The 16,489-nt window shown below is 43.7% G+C and overlaps 1 protein-coding gene across 6 annotated transcripts in view; it reads left to right on the top strand.

Moving 5' to 3' along the window:
* Positions 1-16,489, top strand: part of PIP5K1B (phosphatidylinositol-4-phosphate 5-kinase type 1 beta) — a 488,372-nt gene that overhangs the window by 460,456 nt on the left and 11,427 nt on the right. For all 6 annotated transcript variants that reach the window (XM_074394717.1, XM_010346143.3, XM_074394718.1 and 3 more), the window contains one exon: positions 1,154-1,271. In XM_074394717.1, the coding sequence (XP_074250818.1) occupies positions 1,154-1,271 (118 nt within the window). The remainder of the gene's footprint in view (positions 1-1,153; positions 1,272-16,489) is intronic.

Genomic DNA, 16,489 nt, shown 5'->3' with positions numbered 1-16,489 from the left:
TTTAAACACTATAAAAATGGACCAGGCCAGGCGCAGTGGCTTACGTCTGTAATCCCAGCACTTTGGGAGGCTGAGGCAGATGGATCACTTGAGGGCAGGAGTTTGAGACCAGCCTTGCCAGCATGGTGAAACCCTGTCTCTACTAAAAATACAGAAATTAGCTGAGCATGGTGGTGCACACCTATGATCCCAGCTACTCGGGAGTCCTAGGTAGGAGAATCACCGGAACCCGGTAGGCAGAGGTTACAGTGAACTGAGATTGCACCACTGCACTCCAGCCTGGGCAACAGAGCAAGACTCCATCTCAAAAAAAAAAAAAGGGGGGGGGGGCAGTGACTTCAACAGTTAACACTGGTTATATCACAATGAAATCAGGATGGCTTCTCGTCAAATGACTCTCCAATATACTGTTTACCCTGCATTCCTTTGGCTTTGGTACTGTCATAGTTACTAAGGTATGGTCCAGTTATCCTCACAGAGCATATAGCATGATGTTCTCTGTTTATGTGGTTCATTGTTACTCCAAGTGTGGTCCTTGAACCAGCAGAGTGAACATCACCTGGGAACTTGTCAGAAATGCAAATCCATGGGCTCCATGCCAAACTCATTGGCTCAGAAGCTTTGTAGAAGGAGCCCAAGAAATTGCATTCTAACCAGCCCTCCAGGGGATTCTGAGGCACATGTATGTTGGAGAACCACTGATGTAATTGAAAAAGAAAAAAAAAAGAGTAAGAAGGGAAAAAAAGAAATCATCAATACTAATGATGCATAAGGTTACCCTATGTAAACTAGCATAATATAAATACTGTAAATTAAAGCAGCAAGAACTAATCATTCAAAGTCAAGGATAATTAATGAGCCCCTAGGTTCACAGCCTCCCACCACTCTCAAGGAATAGGATCCACAGATCCTCTCTCCAGAATGCAATGAGGTGTCTCATGTGCTGGCAGGGAGACAAAATGCACTTCTAGTAAAACCGAGTTCTTTAAACTCAGGTGACCGTGTCTCTAGGTATAACCGTATTTCCTTCAAATTCTCCCAATTTTTCATCCCAAAAAGCTGCCCACGTCACCCTCTTTAGCCACATCTTTGGAGGTGTCTTTATATTTTGTTCCAGAGGCCTCATGCTCATTATTCATCTTTATTTTTTCAGCAAAGGGTTACCTTCCAGTTCCACATTTACCTTGGAAGAGGGGACCATCTACTTGACGACGGAACCCAACACTCTGGAAGTGCAGGATGACAATGCTTCTGTGCTGGACGTCTATTTAGTAAGTAATTTTTTAGTTTCCTGTTTTCCCCTTCTGGTTTGTAAATGGATCCAGGCCATGGTTTACACGAGAACAAGTTTTATAAAAACCAGGTATGCTTGGGTTTTAAAAGAAATGATGGCACCCTGTCACTTCTGCAAATGGTGCTTTTTCTATAAGTAATGTTTTCCCACAGTTCATTACACAAAAGAGTATCTAGGTCAATATGAAATCACCATGTATAACAAGAGAACAAAACCCCTAACATTGAGGTAAAGTAGGGCTCCTGGGTGTTGTTCCCAACCAGGTAATGTTTTCCTTTGATTGAGTTGTGCTCCCTGATGTTTGAATCTTCTGCATTTGGTGTTGCTCCCTTGGTAAGTTAGGAGGCCAAAAGGTAGAGAATAGCGTCATGGGAAGAAGCCAAATTCAGTGCCAGAGAATCTTGACTGACTCTCTTCTCAGTTGTCACCAACCAGCTGTGTGATGTGGGCAGGAAGCTTTCTGATTGCCTGTCCTTATTTACCAAAGGAGGGGAATCATGTTCACCCTGCCTTCCTTACAAGGCTGCTTTGAGGATCATGAGTGACCCTTTAGTGCCTGTCAACTTAGCAATATTGGCTTCATCGAACTGTTAGATAATGCCTAGAAAGATACCGTAATGAGCTACACTGTAAAAGAGTATTTTCTGTGCCAGGTACATCTCACATGTATGCTATGTCTTTGCATACCTGCACAGAATTACATAAAACAGGGGAAGTATTGATTTGGAATTTTCTGGGTTTTCTTTTTTTTTAAGTTTTGCTAAACCTGAACCAATATTCTGTGTCACTCCTGGTGTACAAGCATGACTTCAGGAATCAGCACCGAGTGGTGCATGTGTCATAGCAGCTCCTTGAGCCTGCATTTTATGCTTTTCCATATCCCTGACCTAGCACCATAATTCCTCAAGAGTACTCTGCAGCGCATCAGTCACCTAAGATACTAAACCCAGCTCTTCCGGAATAGTATCCAAAGTCCTGGCCAGGAATGGTGGTTCATGTTTCTAATCCCAGCACTTTAGGAGGCCGAGGCAAGCAAATCACATGAGGTCAAGCGTTCAAGACCAGCCTAACCAAGATTGGGAAACCCCATCTCTACTAAAAATAGGAAAATTATCCAGGCATGGTGGTGCATGTCTGTAGTCCCAGCTACTTGGCAGGCTGAGGCAGGAGAATCACTTGAACCTGTGAGGTGGAGGTTGTAATGAGCCAAGATTGCACCACTGCACTCCCACCTGGGCCACAGAGCCAGATCCTGCCTCAAAAGAAAAAAAAAAAAAAAAAAAAAAAAAGCCCTCCAGGCCCTGCATAGTCTAGTCTCCCCTGCCTCTCCAACCTGCCCCCTCCCGGGGTCTCTCTCTTTCTTGCTGATGCTATTCTAGCCACACTGGCCTCTTTGGAGTTCACTGGCCTCCACAGACCAAGCACATCTCTGCCTTGGAACTTTTGCATTTGCCATTCCTGTCTGTGTGTTCTTTTCCACCCATCCCATGCACCCTCACTTCCTTCTGGTCTCAGCCCAAGTACCTCTTTCTCAGACAGGCTTTTCTTGACCCCCCCTACATAAAATAGTAGGTCTCCCACCAACAACTGTAAAAAGATTTTTTTTCTCTGAATATCCTGGTTGTTGCATAAACAAAATACTTTGCACTGAGCAATGTTCCTGCCTACCATTGCCTCCACTTTAAAAAAATAAGTTATAGCAGATCACAAAATTTTTACAGAAAAGGTGGTCCACTCCCAGCCAAGAAAAGAGGGAATTAAATAGAGAAAAAATGTATTTTTTGTTCCCATGTTGGATTCACCTGGAACCAGAAATCAGGAAAGCCTTTCAGAAAGAAGCTAAGTAAAATCTCATCTTCATGAACTAAGGATTCATGCCACTTTCATGTGTCTTTATAAAAACTAGATTTTCACCAATCAGGTTGGTACATTATTCCTGAGTAAGCTAAAACTCAAATTCAGCTCCATATGCTGTCCTGCCTAAACATGAACCCAGGAGGCACCCTGTTGTTTTTATTGACCATAAATATAAGTCTCACCTCCATCTCACTGGAATCATGTGTCTGACAAGAGTGAGAGCAGGATGCAGAAAGGAAGGAATAAGGGGGTTTTTGTTGAGAATATTTTTTGTAAAGTTCTTTCACTGTTTTTTCCTGATTATTTTTTAATGTTCTAGTGAAGCAGTTCTCAGACCTTTTGATCTCAGGATCCCTTTAAACTCTTACAAATTATTGAGAATTCTGAGGGGTGTTTTGGTATCTAGGTTATATTTATCAGTATTTTGTGTTTTCAAAACTAAAACAGAGTTTTTTGTTATTTTTTTTGAGACAAGGTCTTGCTCTGTTTCTGAGGCTGGAGTGCAGTGGCGTGATCTCAACTCACTGCAATGTCTGCCTCCCAGGTTCAAATGATTTTCATGCCTTACAACCTCCTGAGTAGCTGGGACTACAGGTGCATACCACCACACCCAGCTAATTTTCGTGGGGTTTTTTTGTAGTGACGGGGTTTCACCATGTCGCCCAGGCTGGTCTCAAACTCCTGGACTCAAGCAGTCTGCCCACTTTCCCTCCCAAAGTGCTGGGATTATAGGAGTGAGCCACTGCATCTAGCCAAAATTGTTTAAATATTCATTAATTAAAAATAGTAATCTATTATATGTTAATTAAATAACATTTTTATGAATATTATATTTGCCAAAACAAAAATAAATTTTGTGAGAGGGTGGCATTATTTTATTCTTCTGTAAATCCCTAATATCTGGCTTAATAGAAGAAAAAGGATTCTCACATCTGTTACTGTATTAGTCTTCTTGATATGTATGACACATCATTTCATTTCTAGAAAGTTCCATTACACATCCATGAAAGGGAATGAGAATAAAAAGGCAAATAACATCTTAGTATTATTGAGAAAATAATTTGACCTTCTAGACCCCCAGAAATGACCCCTACAGAGTTTTTCTCATATTTTAACTTAGTCTCTTCACCTGTTAACCAAATGAGACATAAATTAATTAGAGAGTAGTAGGTACCTGGAGTCTATGCTGGTCTCTGCCTCAATTATTGACCTTGAATTCAGTCACCCTCTTTGGGCCTCAGTGTTCTCATCTATGAAATGAATTATTAAATTAGGTTCATTCTAAATTACAGGGAGCTATAGAAATAAGATTTTCGAAGGTGGGAGGATTGCTTGAGGCCAGGAGTTTGAGACCAGCCCAGACAACACAGTGAGACCTCATCTCTACAGAAATTAAAAAAAAAAAAAAAAAAAAAAAAAAAATTAGCTAGGCTTGGTGGTGTGTGCCTGTAGTCCCAGCTACTTGCAAGGCTGAGGCTGGAGGATCCCTCGGGCCCAGGAGTCTGAGGTTGCAGTAAGCCATGATTTCATCACTGCACCCTAGGCTAGGCAACGGAGTAAGACCTTGCCTTTAAATTTTTTTTTTTTTAAAACAAGGTTTCTAAAGTAGCTACTGTTGTTTCTCCAAATTTTGCTGTTTCATCACCTCCTGTTCCATAAACTTTCACATTCTTTAAATTATTTGGCAATGCATCTAGAAAGTCCTGCGCCATTAACTTATAATTCCAGAATGTGTTCTCACACTGAAGATTTTTATTTTTTGTTTTGCATGCTTTTCCAGACCAGAAAGGTATGGCTCATTGCTCTTTCTTCAGTATTTTCATTTGCATCTGCATTATGAAAAGCAAATGGAGGCTAGGCACGGTGGCTCATGCCTATAATCCCAGCACTTGGGGAGACCAAGGTGGATGGATCAACTAAGGTTGGGAGTTTGAGACCAGTCTGACCAACAAGGAAAAAACTCACCTCTACTAAAAACACAAAATTAGCCAGGCATGGTGGCGCAAGGTTGTAATCCCAGCTACTTGGGAGGCTGAGGCAGGAGAATCGCTTGAACCTGGGAAGCGAAGGTTGCAGTCAGCCAAGAGCGCATCATTGCACTCCAGCCTGGGCAACAGAGTGAAACTCTGTCTCAAAAAAGAAAGAAAGAAAGAAAAGGCAGATGGAAATGAAAAGCACAAAAGGAAGACCAATCTTGCCTTTGCAGTCTCTTTTTTCCTTTTGACATAATTTGAATGCTCTGAATCACAGCCATCTTTACTTGAAGGACAGTTGGAAGCTTCTCTGGTGACCTTGGTGTAGTATTGTCACCAAATGTGGTCAGATTTCTCTCGTAATGCTTCCTCTCCTTTAAGATAGCATTTCTCTATTAGTAGTTGTAGCCTAATCCCCTAGTGCTTTTATTTATACGGTAATGTATAACACCATTTACCCTTGTGTAACAATACATGGGTTTACACCCAAATGATGTATGCCCACCAGATAACACGTGAAATGTCCTTTTAAGGATTCACCCACACATTATGTGCATGTGCATTAGGCCAGCTCTCCTGTTTTTTCCTGTGTCTCGACATGAAATTACAAAGGATGAGTGAGCTGAGAAGGCAGCTAATTGTTCCATCATCCTTATTGAGACATTTAGTTCAGATTTTATGTACCCAGTTACTCTGCATGGCTTTTTAAAGGCCATTCACCTTCACACTGTAGAGTTCCAAGCTATTTGACTCATTTGCAAATATTCAAATCAAGGGAGGTATTTTCTAAGACGATTTTATCCAGTGACCAAAGATGTGTTTTTCATTGAATTTTGAGTTGATGACACAGATTAGGGTATTTAAAAGAATATACAGAGATGAGCAGGCTGTATTGATTTAAAATGGGCAATCATGCAGTCTTCATAATAGAGCAAGATTCTACTTTGTAAATAGTCTCAGATATTCTAAGGCACCGGATGCTGTCACAGTGGCTGTTATTTCCGTTTCTAAGGCAGCTTCTTTGCCTGATGTAGAATGCAATTTGGTGTTAATGGAAAGAGGAAGAACCAACAAAAAGCCATTTCTGCTGAAAAGTGTATTGGGAGAGAATATCCTTTTATGACTAGCTGGGAATGGCTGGGTACGTGGGAGATAATAGGATTGCTTTTTTAATAATACAGAAGTGTGAAATATGGCTGCCACAAAACTGACTTTCTTGCTTCGACTATTCAGACCCAAGATTATGCCCTTACATTTTTCATATTGACATCCTCTCAATAACATGTACTTCCATCCAGTTTTGCAAAATGGCTGTTTGAAGTACAAAAATAGCTGTGGGCAAAGGATAAGAAACAGTTAAATCATTTTTTAGCCATGCCAGTATTGGAGATTATCGCACTGATGGGCAGCTGTTTGACAGCTTGATTATTTAATGTGTTTTCAGGGTAGTTAATAATACTCTTTGATCATGGGAAGAAGGGTGGCAGAGAAGTGAAAATGATTGAATTAGCAGCTTATCATACTATTATGTATGGAAAAAGCCTGAGAAAGAGAAGAAAAACACTTTAAATTAGGTCACGGGGGTCTTAGAAAATTCAGTGGAACTTTCTTGGCAAGAGAAACTGCCTCTCTGGATTTGAATCCCTTGGCGTTGAGGTTAATGACCTGTAGCAGGTCTCTTTAATCATTCCTTGTTGGAGCCAGTATCGACTACTGCAAGAGATGTTTATTTGAAACAGTGGCATTTCTATTGCTTCTCAGGAGACAGCTAGATCCCCCATCAACCAAAGATGCTGCTTGGGTTTTTGGTAGATTTTCGTTGAGAGCAGAGTAGGAAGCAGAAAAGGCAAACACCACCTTTGGCATAGAAGGCATTTGACCAGAAGGGCCTTTCCTTCCGCCACGTGATCACATTGTTGAGAAATGAAGAGATTGTGGAAAAGGTAAAATAGAGCCCTTGTTCCCAGAAATGCTTGGCCCCTTAATTATTGACAAAAAGTATTTCTAAGACATGTGGAAGAGCTTAAAAAATGGACCCTCCATTACCCAAGTCTCAGTGCACCTACAGCTATTCCCATTCTTGAAATAAAAGTGACGCAAGCTTCAAATTAATGAGGCAACCTGTCAGTCTAGATTAGGAGGTCACTCATAGGATTTAAAAAAAAAAACAAACAGCCTTAAACTGCTGTTTAAGGATTAGCGTAGGGAATTGGAGTTGGAGTTACAAAGGCATACTGGCTTTCCAGTCAAATTAGGCTCAGAGTTAGCAACTGAGTGACAGTTTGCAGGGCTGTGGCAGCTTTTGTTGTTGCTGTTGTTATGTCCTAGCTTTACAGTGAATCTTGGCCTGCAGGCCAGCTTGATTTCTACCATTTTTTTGAGGCAGGATATCTCTCTGTTGCCCAGGCTGGAGTGCAGTGTTGCAGTCTTGGCTCACTGCAGCCTTCTCCCGGATTCAAGCAATTCTCCTGCCTCAGCCTCCCAAGTAGCTAGGACTACAGACTTACACCCCCATGTCTGGCTAATTTTTGTATTTTTTTGTAGAGACAGGGTTTCCTGTGTCCTTGGTGGACAGAAAAAAAGAGAAAGAAAAAAAAGAGATGGGGTTTCCCCACATTGGCCAGGCTGGCCTCAAATTAGACTTCAAGTGATCCACCCGCCTTGGCCTTCCAAAGTGCTAGGATTACAGGCTTGAGGCACTGTACCCAGCTGATTTCCACTTTCTTAAAAGCTAGTTCTGCTCTTCAGTTTGCTTGCGTCTCTTATTATCATACATCCAGGCCCTCCATGGGTTGCCCCTCATGTTTTATTCTTTTCCTCGTAAGACTGGCCTCTCTTCCCTTATCCCTCTAGACTCTTCCTATTGTTCCTCTTATGGTTTCTATTTTTGTCTTCCTTGTCAGAAAGCCAGTGTTTGCTGGTCTCCAGAGACTTTCCGACTCTGGGGAATAGTGTTGGAGGAAGAACAGTATCTGATGCTGTGAACTTGGGGTCTGCGAGGCCCTGAGCCTGCAGGAAACAAACAAACAGCAGATTTAGAAGGAACCAGATTGGAACAAAGGAGAATTTTTGGGAAAACAAGTTTAGATCACACCCATGGACCAAGCAAACAGGACTGTCCTTATCCACGCTGTGTCCCCTCCTGGGCTCTGAGAAGGAATGGACAGTACTTAAGGACTGTTCAGTTTATTGAAAATAAAGCCCCCAAGTATGATGAACGGCATGAGCAGGAATAGGCAGCTGAGGGCCTGGCCTCCCGTTGCTCCGTTTCTGCCTATGCTGGTTTCCGAGGGCTGCCATCACAAGTGACCGCAGACAGAAATAATTGTCTCACAGTTCTAGAGCCAGATGTCTGAAATCAAGAGGTCACTAGTGCCGTCCTTCTTCTGAAGGCTCCAGGGGAGGATCCTTCCCTGCCTGTTTCAGCCTCTGGTGGCTCCACACGCCCCTTGGTCCTGTGATCTGTATCACCGTCATCTCTGCCGCCATGTTCACATGGCCTTCTCCCCTGTGACTTTCTGTGCTTGCGTGTGGCTTCTCTTCTTACAAGGACATCAGTCACTGGATTTAGGGCTCACCCTAATCCAGTCTGACCTATTCTCAACTAATTACATCTGCAAAGACCCTATTTCCAAAAAAGGTTACATTTTGAGGCTCCAAGTGGATAAGAATATTGAGGGGACACAGTTCAACTCACCCGATGCCTTGCCTGGGGACCTGTGAATTAACTTCTTCTTAACACACGTGGCCTCATTTCCCCGTTCTCTTCCCTTCTCCCTGGCTAAGTCACTGTGAGGTTGGGTAGATGTTTCCAAATTATTTTGTATTCCTCACAAAAAGGTATCAGGTAAATGACTATATGAACAGACTCAGTCACCTGTTGGGGACATAATCTGGGTTCAAAGCAAAAACCCTGGGGGTGGACCGAGGCATTGGTATTTTTTAAAGCTCTACACACATCCAGGGCTAATATCCCCTGAGCTTGTTGACAAGGTCCTTCAGCTCTGAGCATCCTGGAATTCTTGTATGCTAATGTAAGGGAGAACATGTGACTCCCCTGGCAAGATAGCTAGCCCCTTAGCATCAAGTGCATTTGCCTCTAATGTAGAAGCAACGCCTAGGAGCTTCTACACTCACAAGTTTATGAACTGGGCTTGCAACTGAGTTCCCGCTTTCAGGAAGCCCTCTACTGCCACCTACTGGTAATCAAGGTAGGGAAGGAGTGACAAAGCCCCGCGAGTTGAAACATAATGAAAAGCAAGTGTGCCTTTCTATTGAGTTCCCACCCCTTGTACTTTATTGTAGCCTCTCAGTGTTGTACGTGCAAGTTCAGCAGGGGGCATGTCCTTCAGACGCCAAAGGCAGCTCACTCTGACAGGTCCAGCTCCACTACCTTTCAAGTTGGACTGGAGGCTACAATCGTAAGGCAGTGCAAAAATGAAGGTGCTACCCTCCCTCAGGTCCAAGCTTGCCCTCCTCATCCATCAAGGCCAATTCCACTTGAGCCTTTCTGAAAGGGCCCCCTTAGCAAATGGGGAATTCCACACAGCAAATGCATCTTTCTACTGCTTAGGCAGCAATTTTAACAATGTATCAACAAATATGGGGTGGAGAAAGCCTTTCCTTCACCTTCAGTCTTCAACAGGTCCTGGCCTGCAGCCACTGACCTCCCAGGTGATTGTGGCTTTTGAAGTAACTTTAACAGAGAATAGAATTAAATATAATAGGATGAAAATACGCGGTTTTTAAGAATTCCTAAATCCCAGTGATGGCTATTTTATTAGTTTTCTAGAGCTGCTGTGACAAAGTACCCCAGATTTTGTGGCTTAAAACCAGAAATTTCTTATCATTCTGGAGGCCAGAAGTTCAAGATCAAGGTGTTGCCAGGGTGGGTTCCTTCTGAGGGCCATGAGGTGAAGATCTGTTCCAGCCTCTCTCTCTGGTTTGTAGGTGGCCCTCATCTCCCTGTGTCTTCATACCACATCTTCCCTCTGTACATGCCTGTACCCAACATTCCCCTTTCTATAAGGACATCGGTCATACTGAATTAGGGCCCAACCTGTGGCCTCATTTTAATCTGATTCTTTACCTCTATAAAGACCCTGTCTCCAAATAAGGTCACATTCTGTGGTGATGACAGTTAGAACTTTTAACATAGAAATTTTAAGGGAACACAATTTAGCTCATAATAGCTACTTGATTTTGTAAAGAAAAATGCCACCAAGGTAAGTATTGAGATGGAAAAGGCTTGATGTGGGGTGCAACTTTTTTTGGAGATGGAATCTCCCTTTGTCACCCAGGCTGGAGTGCAGTGGTATAATCCTGGCTCACTGCAACCTCCATCTCCTGGGTTAAAGTGACTCATATGCCTCAGCCTCCTGAGTAGCTGGGATTACAGGCGCATGTCACCACACCTGGCTAATTTTTATATATATTTTTAGTAGAGACAGGGTTTCACCATGTGGGCCAGGCTGTCTCAAACTCCTGACCTTAGGTGATCCACCCACCTCAGCCTCCCAAAGTGCTGGGATTACAGGTGTGAGCCACTGCACCCAGCCTGGGTGTGCAACTTCTAATTTCCACCCTCTGGGTCCTGGTAGAGGGCCTCTGGTGAATTCTTTCCTGTGGGTGAGAGAGAAGCCAGTGGCCTCATCCTCAGGCAGTGGTCCTTTCAAATGAAATGAGAACCATATTCCTCCCCCCACATTTTCCAAATGTGGCAGAAGCAGGGGTCAGAGTGGATTCTGTTGCAGCAAAAGATCTATGCGATGTATTAGATGATAAGGTGTACTAGTCCATTTTCACACTGCTATAAAGAACTACCCAAGACTGGATAATAAAAAAAGGAAAGGGGATTCATTAGCTCACAGTTCTACATGAATGAGGAAGCCTCAGGAAACTTATAATCATGATAGGAGGTAAAGGGGAAGCCAGGCACATCTTACATGGCAGCAGGAGAGAAAGAGAAGTGGCAATCACCAGATATTTATCAAACAAACAACCAGCTATCATGATAACTCGGTCACTAGAACAGCAAGAACTTGACTCAATCACCTCCCATCAGACCATTCCCCCAACACATGGGGATTACAGTTCGACATGAGATTTGGGTAGGAACACAGAGCCAAACCATATCATGAGGTAACCACTCAGATTTACAATTAGCAGGAGTCAGTCAAGGGCTGAAAAATCCACTGCAGAACTGCCCGCCATTATAAATCACTGATGCTCTCCAGCTTCTCTTGGGTCCTTAGAAAACAAATTAATCAGTCAGAGAACTGTTAAAATATTACCACACTAACAGTTTTGAAATGAGAGGCCTATCTTAATCCATCCCAGGAGAAGGTGGAGACAAGTGCCAACTGCTTCTTGAGTCTGCTCTCATCTTCTGGGTCATCTACCTGCTGCTTAGTATGGGATGCTTTAATGGGGCATCTAGAGGCCAGCAGAAGGCCTGGCACTCCATGTGCCCTCAACACCTAAGAATTCGACCAACAGTCTACCAGATCAGGCACCAAATAGCTGTCTTCATCCCAAATGCACACGTCCTTCAAGGATGGTAAAAGTCCTGCCTTCTGCCTCAAGGCTTCTCAGTTGAAGCCTTGCAGTCCCTGGTCCTTCGAAGAGAGTAAGTTCACCTCTAATGCTAAGTACAAATATTTTTTAAGTACAAAAGTAGGAAATTTGGACCTGAGCATGCTTACGTTTCCTTTCAGCAATGCATTTCCAGAGCAGTATGATTTTCTTCTGGTCACACTGCTGTGTCCTGATTTTGCAGCACTAGCATGTGTATTTGTTTCCATGCCTAACAAAATGGTGAGCTTTTTGGGTCCCTGATACTACTGGAATCCAATACAATGAGAAATCCCCCACTGTACTACATCCCCAAACGATTTAACTCCCAAAACAGGATAGATGTGAATATAATAAAATATAGATTTTTGTTTAAAAAAAAGAGAGAGAGAGACAGAGAGAGACTCTGGACTTCCCAGAGCCCAAAAGTGATACCCTGTGTTTAAAATTCAGGGATCTCAGCCAGGCATGGTGGCTCACACCTGTAATCCCAACATTATGGGAGGTGGAGGCAAGCCCATCACTTGAGGCCAGGAGTTCAGCTCTAGCCTGGGCAACATGGTGAAACCCCATCTCTACTAAAAATGCAAAAAATAGCTGGGCATGGAGGCACATACCTGTAATCGCAGCTACTTAAGAGGCTAAGGCATGAGAATCACTTGAACAAAGGATGCAGTGAGCCGAGATCACACTGTTGATGTCCAGCCTGGGTGACAAAGGGAAGCTCTGCCTCAAAAAATAATAAAATAAAACAAAATTCAGGGATCTCTGAGAAAGCAATCAGGTAAACCTAGAGATGAAGGGGACCCTGGAGCCAAGGAGATGATGTTGGGGTGAGGTATCATAAGCCTTAGTATGGATTTGTGGTGATGCTGTGAGCTTAGACTAATATGAGCAGAGTGCGGCGGGACAGGTTGATGTGATCTCATGGCAAATGAAGGAACATCAGCCAAAAAAATCAGAACGGGGTTGGGAGGGGAGCTGAGAGAAGACAACACTGGAATGCAGCTCCCAGGGAATGAGACACAGAGGGCTAGAGGACTTCACGATTCCAAATGAGGTGCCAGGTTCGTTTCTGAGGGACTGAAATAGTCCCAGGGAAGGAGCCACAGGGCAAGAGCCACCCAGGGGGGCAAATCAAGACAGGGGAGGGCGTATCCCCACCTGAAACATGCAGCCAGCTCGGCGGGTCAGGGGACTTCACCTCCTCAGTGCCCCGATTCAGATCCTGTGCTTACCTCTTCCCTCTTGCAACCCGTGGTCCATGAGAGCCCTGCCAGACGGTGGGGCACCATGGGTGGTCGATGCAAATCCGAGCAGTGGCTCCCACCAGGCACCACAAGTTGTCGCAGGGACCTGGGCAGGAGTTTGGACTAATGCCAACGGGATGGACCTTCCCACAGAGGGAGGCAGAGTTGAAAGCAGGGAAACAGACCGTAAGGCCTGGCTGGCCACACCTCCACAGAAGTCAAACTGAAGCCCTAGCCAGATGGCTTGGCAGCAAATACACCGGCTTGACCCCAACTAGGAAGATCCATCTGGGGAAGGAGAGATGCCATTGGGATGGCAGGGCCAATCTCACCTGCAAACAAACTCCAGAGAAGGACCACCCACCCAACAACCTGACTGAACCCGAGAGAGCCCAGCAACGCCCTCTACAGGCCAAAAAAGATATAGCCCCAACCTCAACAGAAAAAAGTCCACTCAGAGACTCCTCCTGAAATCATCAACTTCAAAGATCAAAGGGAGATAAATCCACGAAGATGGGAAAAACGCAGCACAAAAAGGATGAAACCATCAAAGAACAGAATACCTCTTCTCCTTCCAGGGATTCCAACTCCTCACCATCAAGGGAACAAAAAAAGAGAATGAATTTGACAAATTGACAGAAGCAGGCTTCAGAAGGTAGGCAATAACAAACTTCTCTGAGTTAAAAGACCATGTTCTAACCCAATGCAAAGAAACTAAGAACCTTGAAAAAAGGTTAGATGAAATGCTCCCTAGAATAACCAGCTTAGAGAAGAACTTCAACGACTTGATGGAGCTGAAAAAGACAGCACAAGAACTTCACGAGGCATACACAAGTTTCAATATGGAGCTGAAAAAGACAGCACAAGAACTTCACGAGGCATACACAAGTTTCAATTTGATCTTCAATATTTGATATCCTTTCTTCTGCTGATTTGATCACCAAATAGGAACAGCTCCGGAGTGCAGTTCCCAGCAAGAACAATGCACAGGGTGAGTGCCCACCACATTTCCAAACAAATTTACACTACCCACAGACCAGGAGATTCCCAGGTTGAAAAGCACCACCAGTTTTCAGCACCGGCTTGGCACACAGAAACTCACACAAATCTGGGCGGCCGTTTCAACTCGCGCCTGGAACCCCTGGGAGACAAAGCCACCCATTCAACTGAAAGGGAGGGGACAGAGACAGGGAGCCAGGCGATCTGGCTCAGCGGATACCACCCCCACAAAATAAGCAATCTGAAATGCTCTGGATTGACAGTTCCCCAGCAAGCGCAGCTCAGTGGGAGGAAGGGCGACCACCACTACCGAGGCAGTTCACACAGCAGCTGGGCAGAGCCTGAGGCAGCTCAGCCACACCTGTGCTGGCAGACTGTGACTAGACTACTCCATGTGGGGCAGGGCATCTATGAAAAAAGGCAGCAGCATGACAAGAACTTATAAAGCCAACATTCCTAGGACAGAGCACCTAGGAAAAGAGAGGGTTATAAGTTCTGCTGCAGCTGACTTAAAATACCTGCTCAGCATCTCTACACAGAACAACGGAATTCCCAGCACAGCACTTGAGCTCCTATAAGGGAAAGACTGTCTCCTCAAGCAGCTCCCAACCTCCATATACCCAAAGAGACACTTCATAAAGGAGAGCTCAAGCCAACATCTGGCAGGTACCCTTCTGGGACGGAGATAACAGAAGAAGAAACAGGCAGCAACCCTTACTGTTCTGCAGACCCCATCCATGGGTGAACCCCAGTTAAGCAGGGTCTGTAATCCCACATGTTGTTTTAGCTCTGAGAAGTCTGTTATTACCTACCTTTTGAAGCCTGTTTCTGTCAGTTCATCACATTCATTCTCCATCCATCTTTAATCCCTAGCTAGTAAGGAGTGGTGATCCTCTGGAGGAAGAAAGGCATTCTGGTTTTTGGTGTTTTCATCCTTTTTGTGCTGGTTTCTTCTAATCTTACTGGCTTTATCTACCTGTAGTCTTTTTAGTTGGTGACTTTCTGATAGGGTCTCTGAGTGGATGTCCTTTTTGTTGATGATGAAGTTATTTCTTTCAGTTTCTTAGTTTTCCTTCTAACAGTCTGGACCCTCTGCTGCAGGACTGATGGAGGTCCACTCGGTCTGATCTTTGACGGACCTGACAAAAACAAGCAATGGGGAAAGGATTCCCTGTTTAATAAATGGTGTTGGGAGAACTGGCTAGCAGTATACAGAAAGCAGAAACTGGAACCCTTCCTGACACCTTACACTAAAATTAACTCCAGATGGATTAAGAACTTAAACATAAGACCTAATACCATAAATACCCTAGAAGAAAACCTAGGCAAAACCATTCAGGACATAGGCACGGGCAAGGACTTCATAACTAAAACACCAAAATCAATGGCACCAAAAGCCAAAATAGACAAATGGGACCTAATTAAACTTTAGAGCTTCTGTAGAGCAAAAGAAAAAATCACTGGAGTAAACCAGCAACCAACAGAATGGGAAAAAATTTTTGCAATCTACCCATCAGACAAACGGCTAACATCTAGAATCTACAAAGAACTAAAGCAGTTTTACAAGAAAAAACAAACCCATCCAAAAGCAGGCAAAGGATATGAACAGACACTTTACAAAAGAAGACAAATATGCAGCCAACAAACATATGAAAAATGCTCATCATCATTGGTCATTAGAGAAATGCAAATCAAAACCATATTGAGATAACATCTCATGCCAGTTAGAATGGCGATCATTAAAAAATCATTCTGTTATAAAGACACATGTACACATACGTTCATAGCAGCACTGTTTACAATAGCAAAGACCTGGAACCAACCCAAATGCCCATCTACGATAGACTGGACGAGGAAAATGTGGCACATATACACCATGGAATACTATGCAGCCATGAAAAATGATGAGTTTGTGTCCTTTGTAGGGACACGGATGAATCTGGAAACCATCATTCTCAGCAAACTGACACAAGAACAGAAAATCAAACACCACATGTTCTCACCCATAGGCAGGTGATGAACAATGAGAACACATAGACACAGGGAGGTGAGCATCACACAATGGGGTCTGTTGAGGGGGGTCAAGGGAGGGACAGCAGTGGGGTGGGGAGGTCGGGGAGGGATAACATGGGGAGAAATGCCAGATGTAGGTGACGGGGGATGGAGACAGCAAACCACATTGCCATGTGTGTACCTATGCAACAATCCTGCATGATCTGCATATGTCCCCTAGAATCTAAGGTACAATTAAAAAAAAAAAAAAAAGAACAATGATGTAGTGAAACCACCTCAACTAACGGACAAAACAACCAGCCAGTAACAAAATGGCAGGATCAAATTCAAATATAACAATATTAATGTTGAATGAAAATGGCCTAAATGCCTCAATCAAAAGACACAAACTGGCAAACTGGATAGAAAGTCATTGGTGTGCTGTATTCAGGAGACCCATCTCACATGCAAAGACTCACATAGACTCAAAGAGATGGAAGAAGATTTACCAAGCAAATGGAGAGCAAAAAAAAGCAGGGGTAGCAATCCTA

This window comes from Saimiri boliviensis, chromosome 2 (assembly GCF_048565385.1).
Source record: "Saimiri boliviensis isolate mSaiBol1 chromosome 2, mSaiBol1.pri, whole genome shotgun sequence".
Taxonomy (NCBI): Eukaryota; Metazoa; Chordata; class Mammalia; order Primates; family Cebidae; genus Saimiri; species Saimiri boliviensis.
This window is presented reverse-complemented; position numbering and strand designations above follow the sequence as displayed.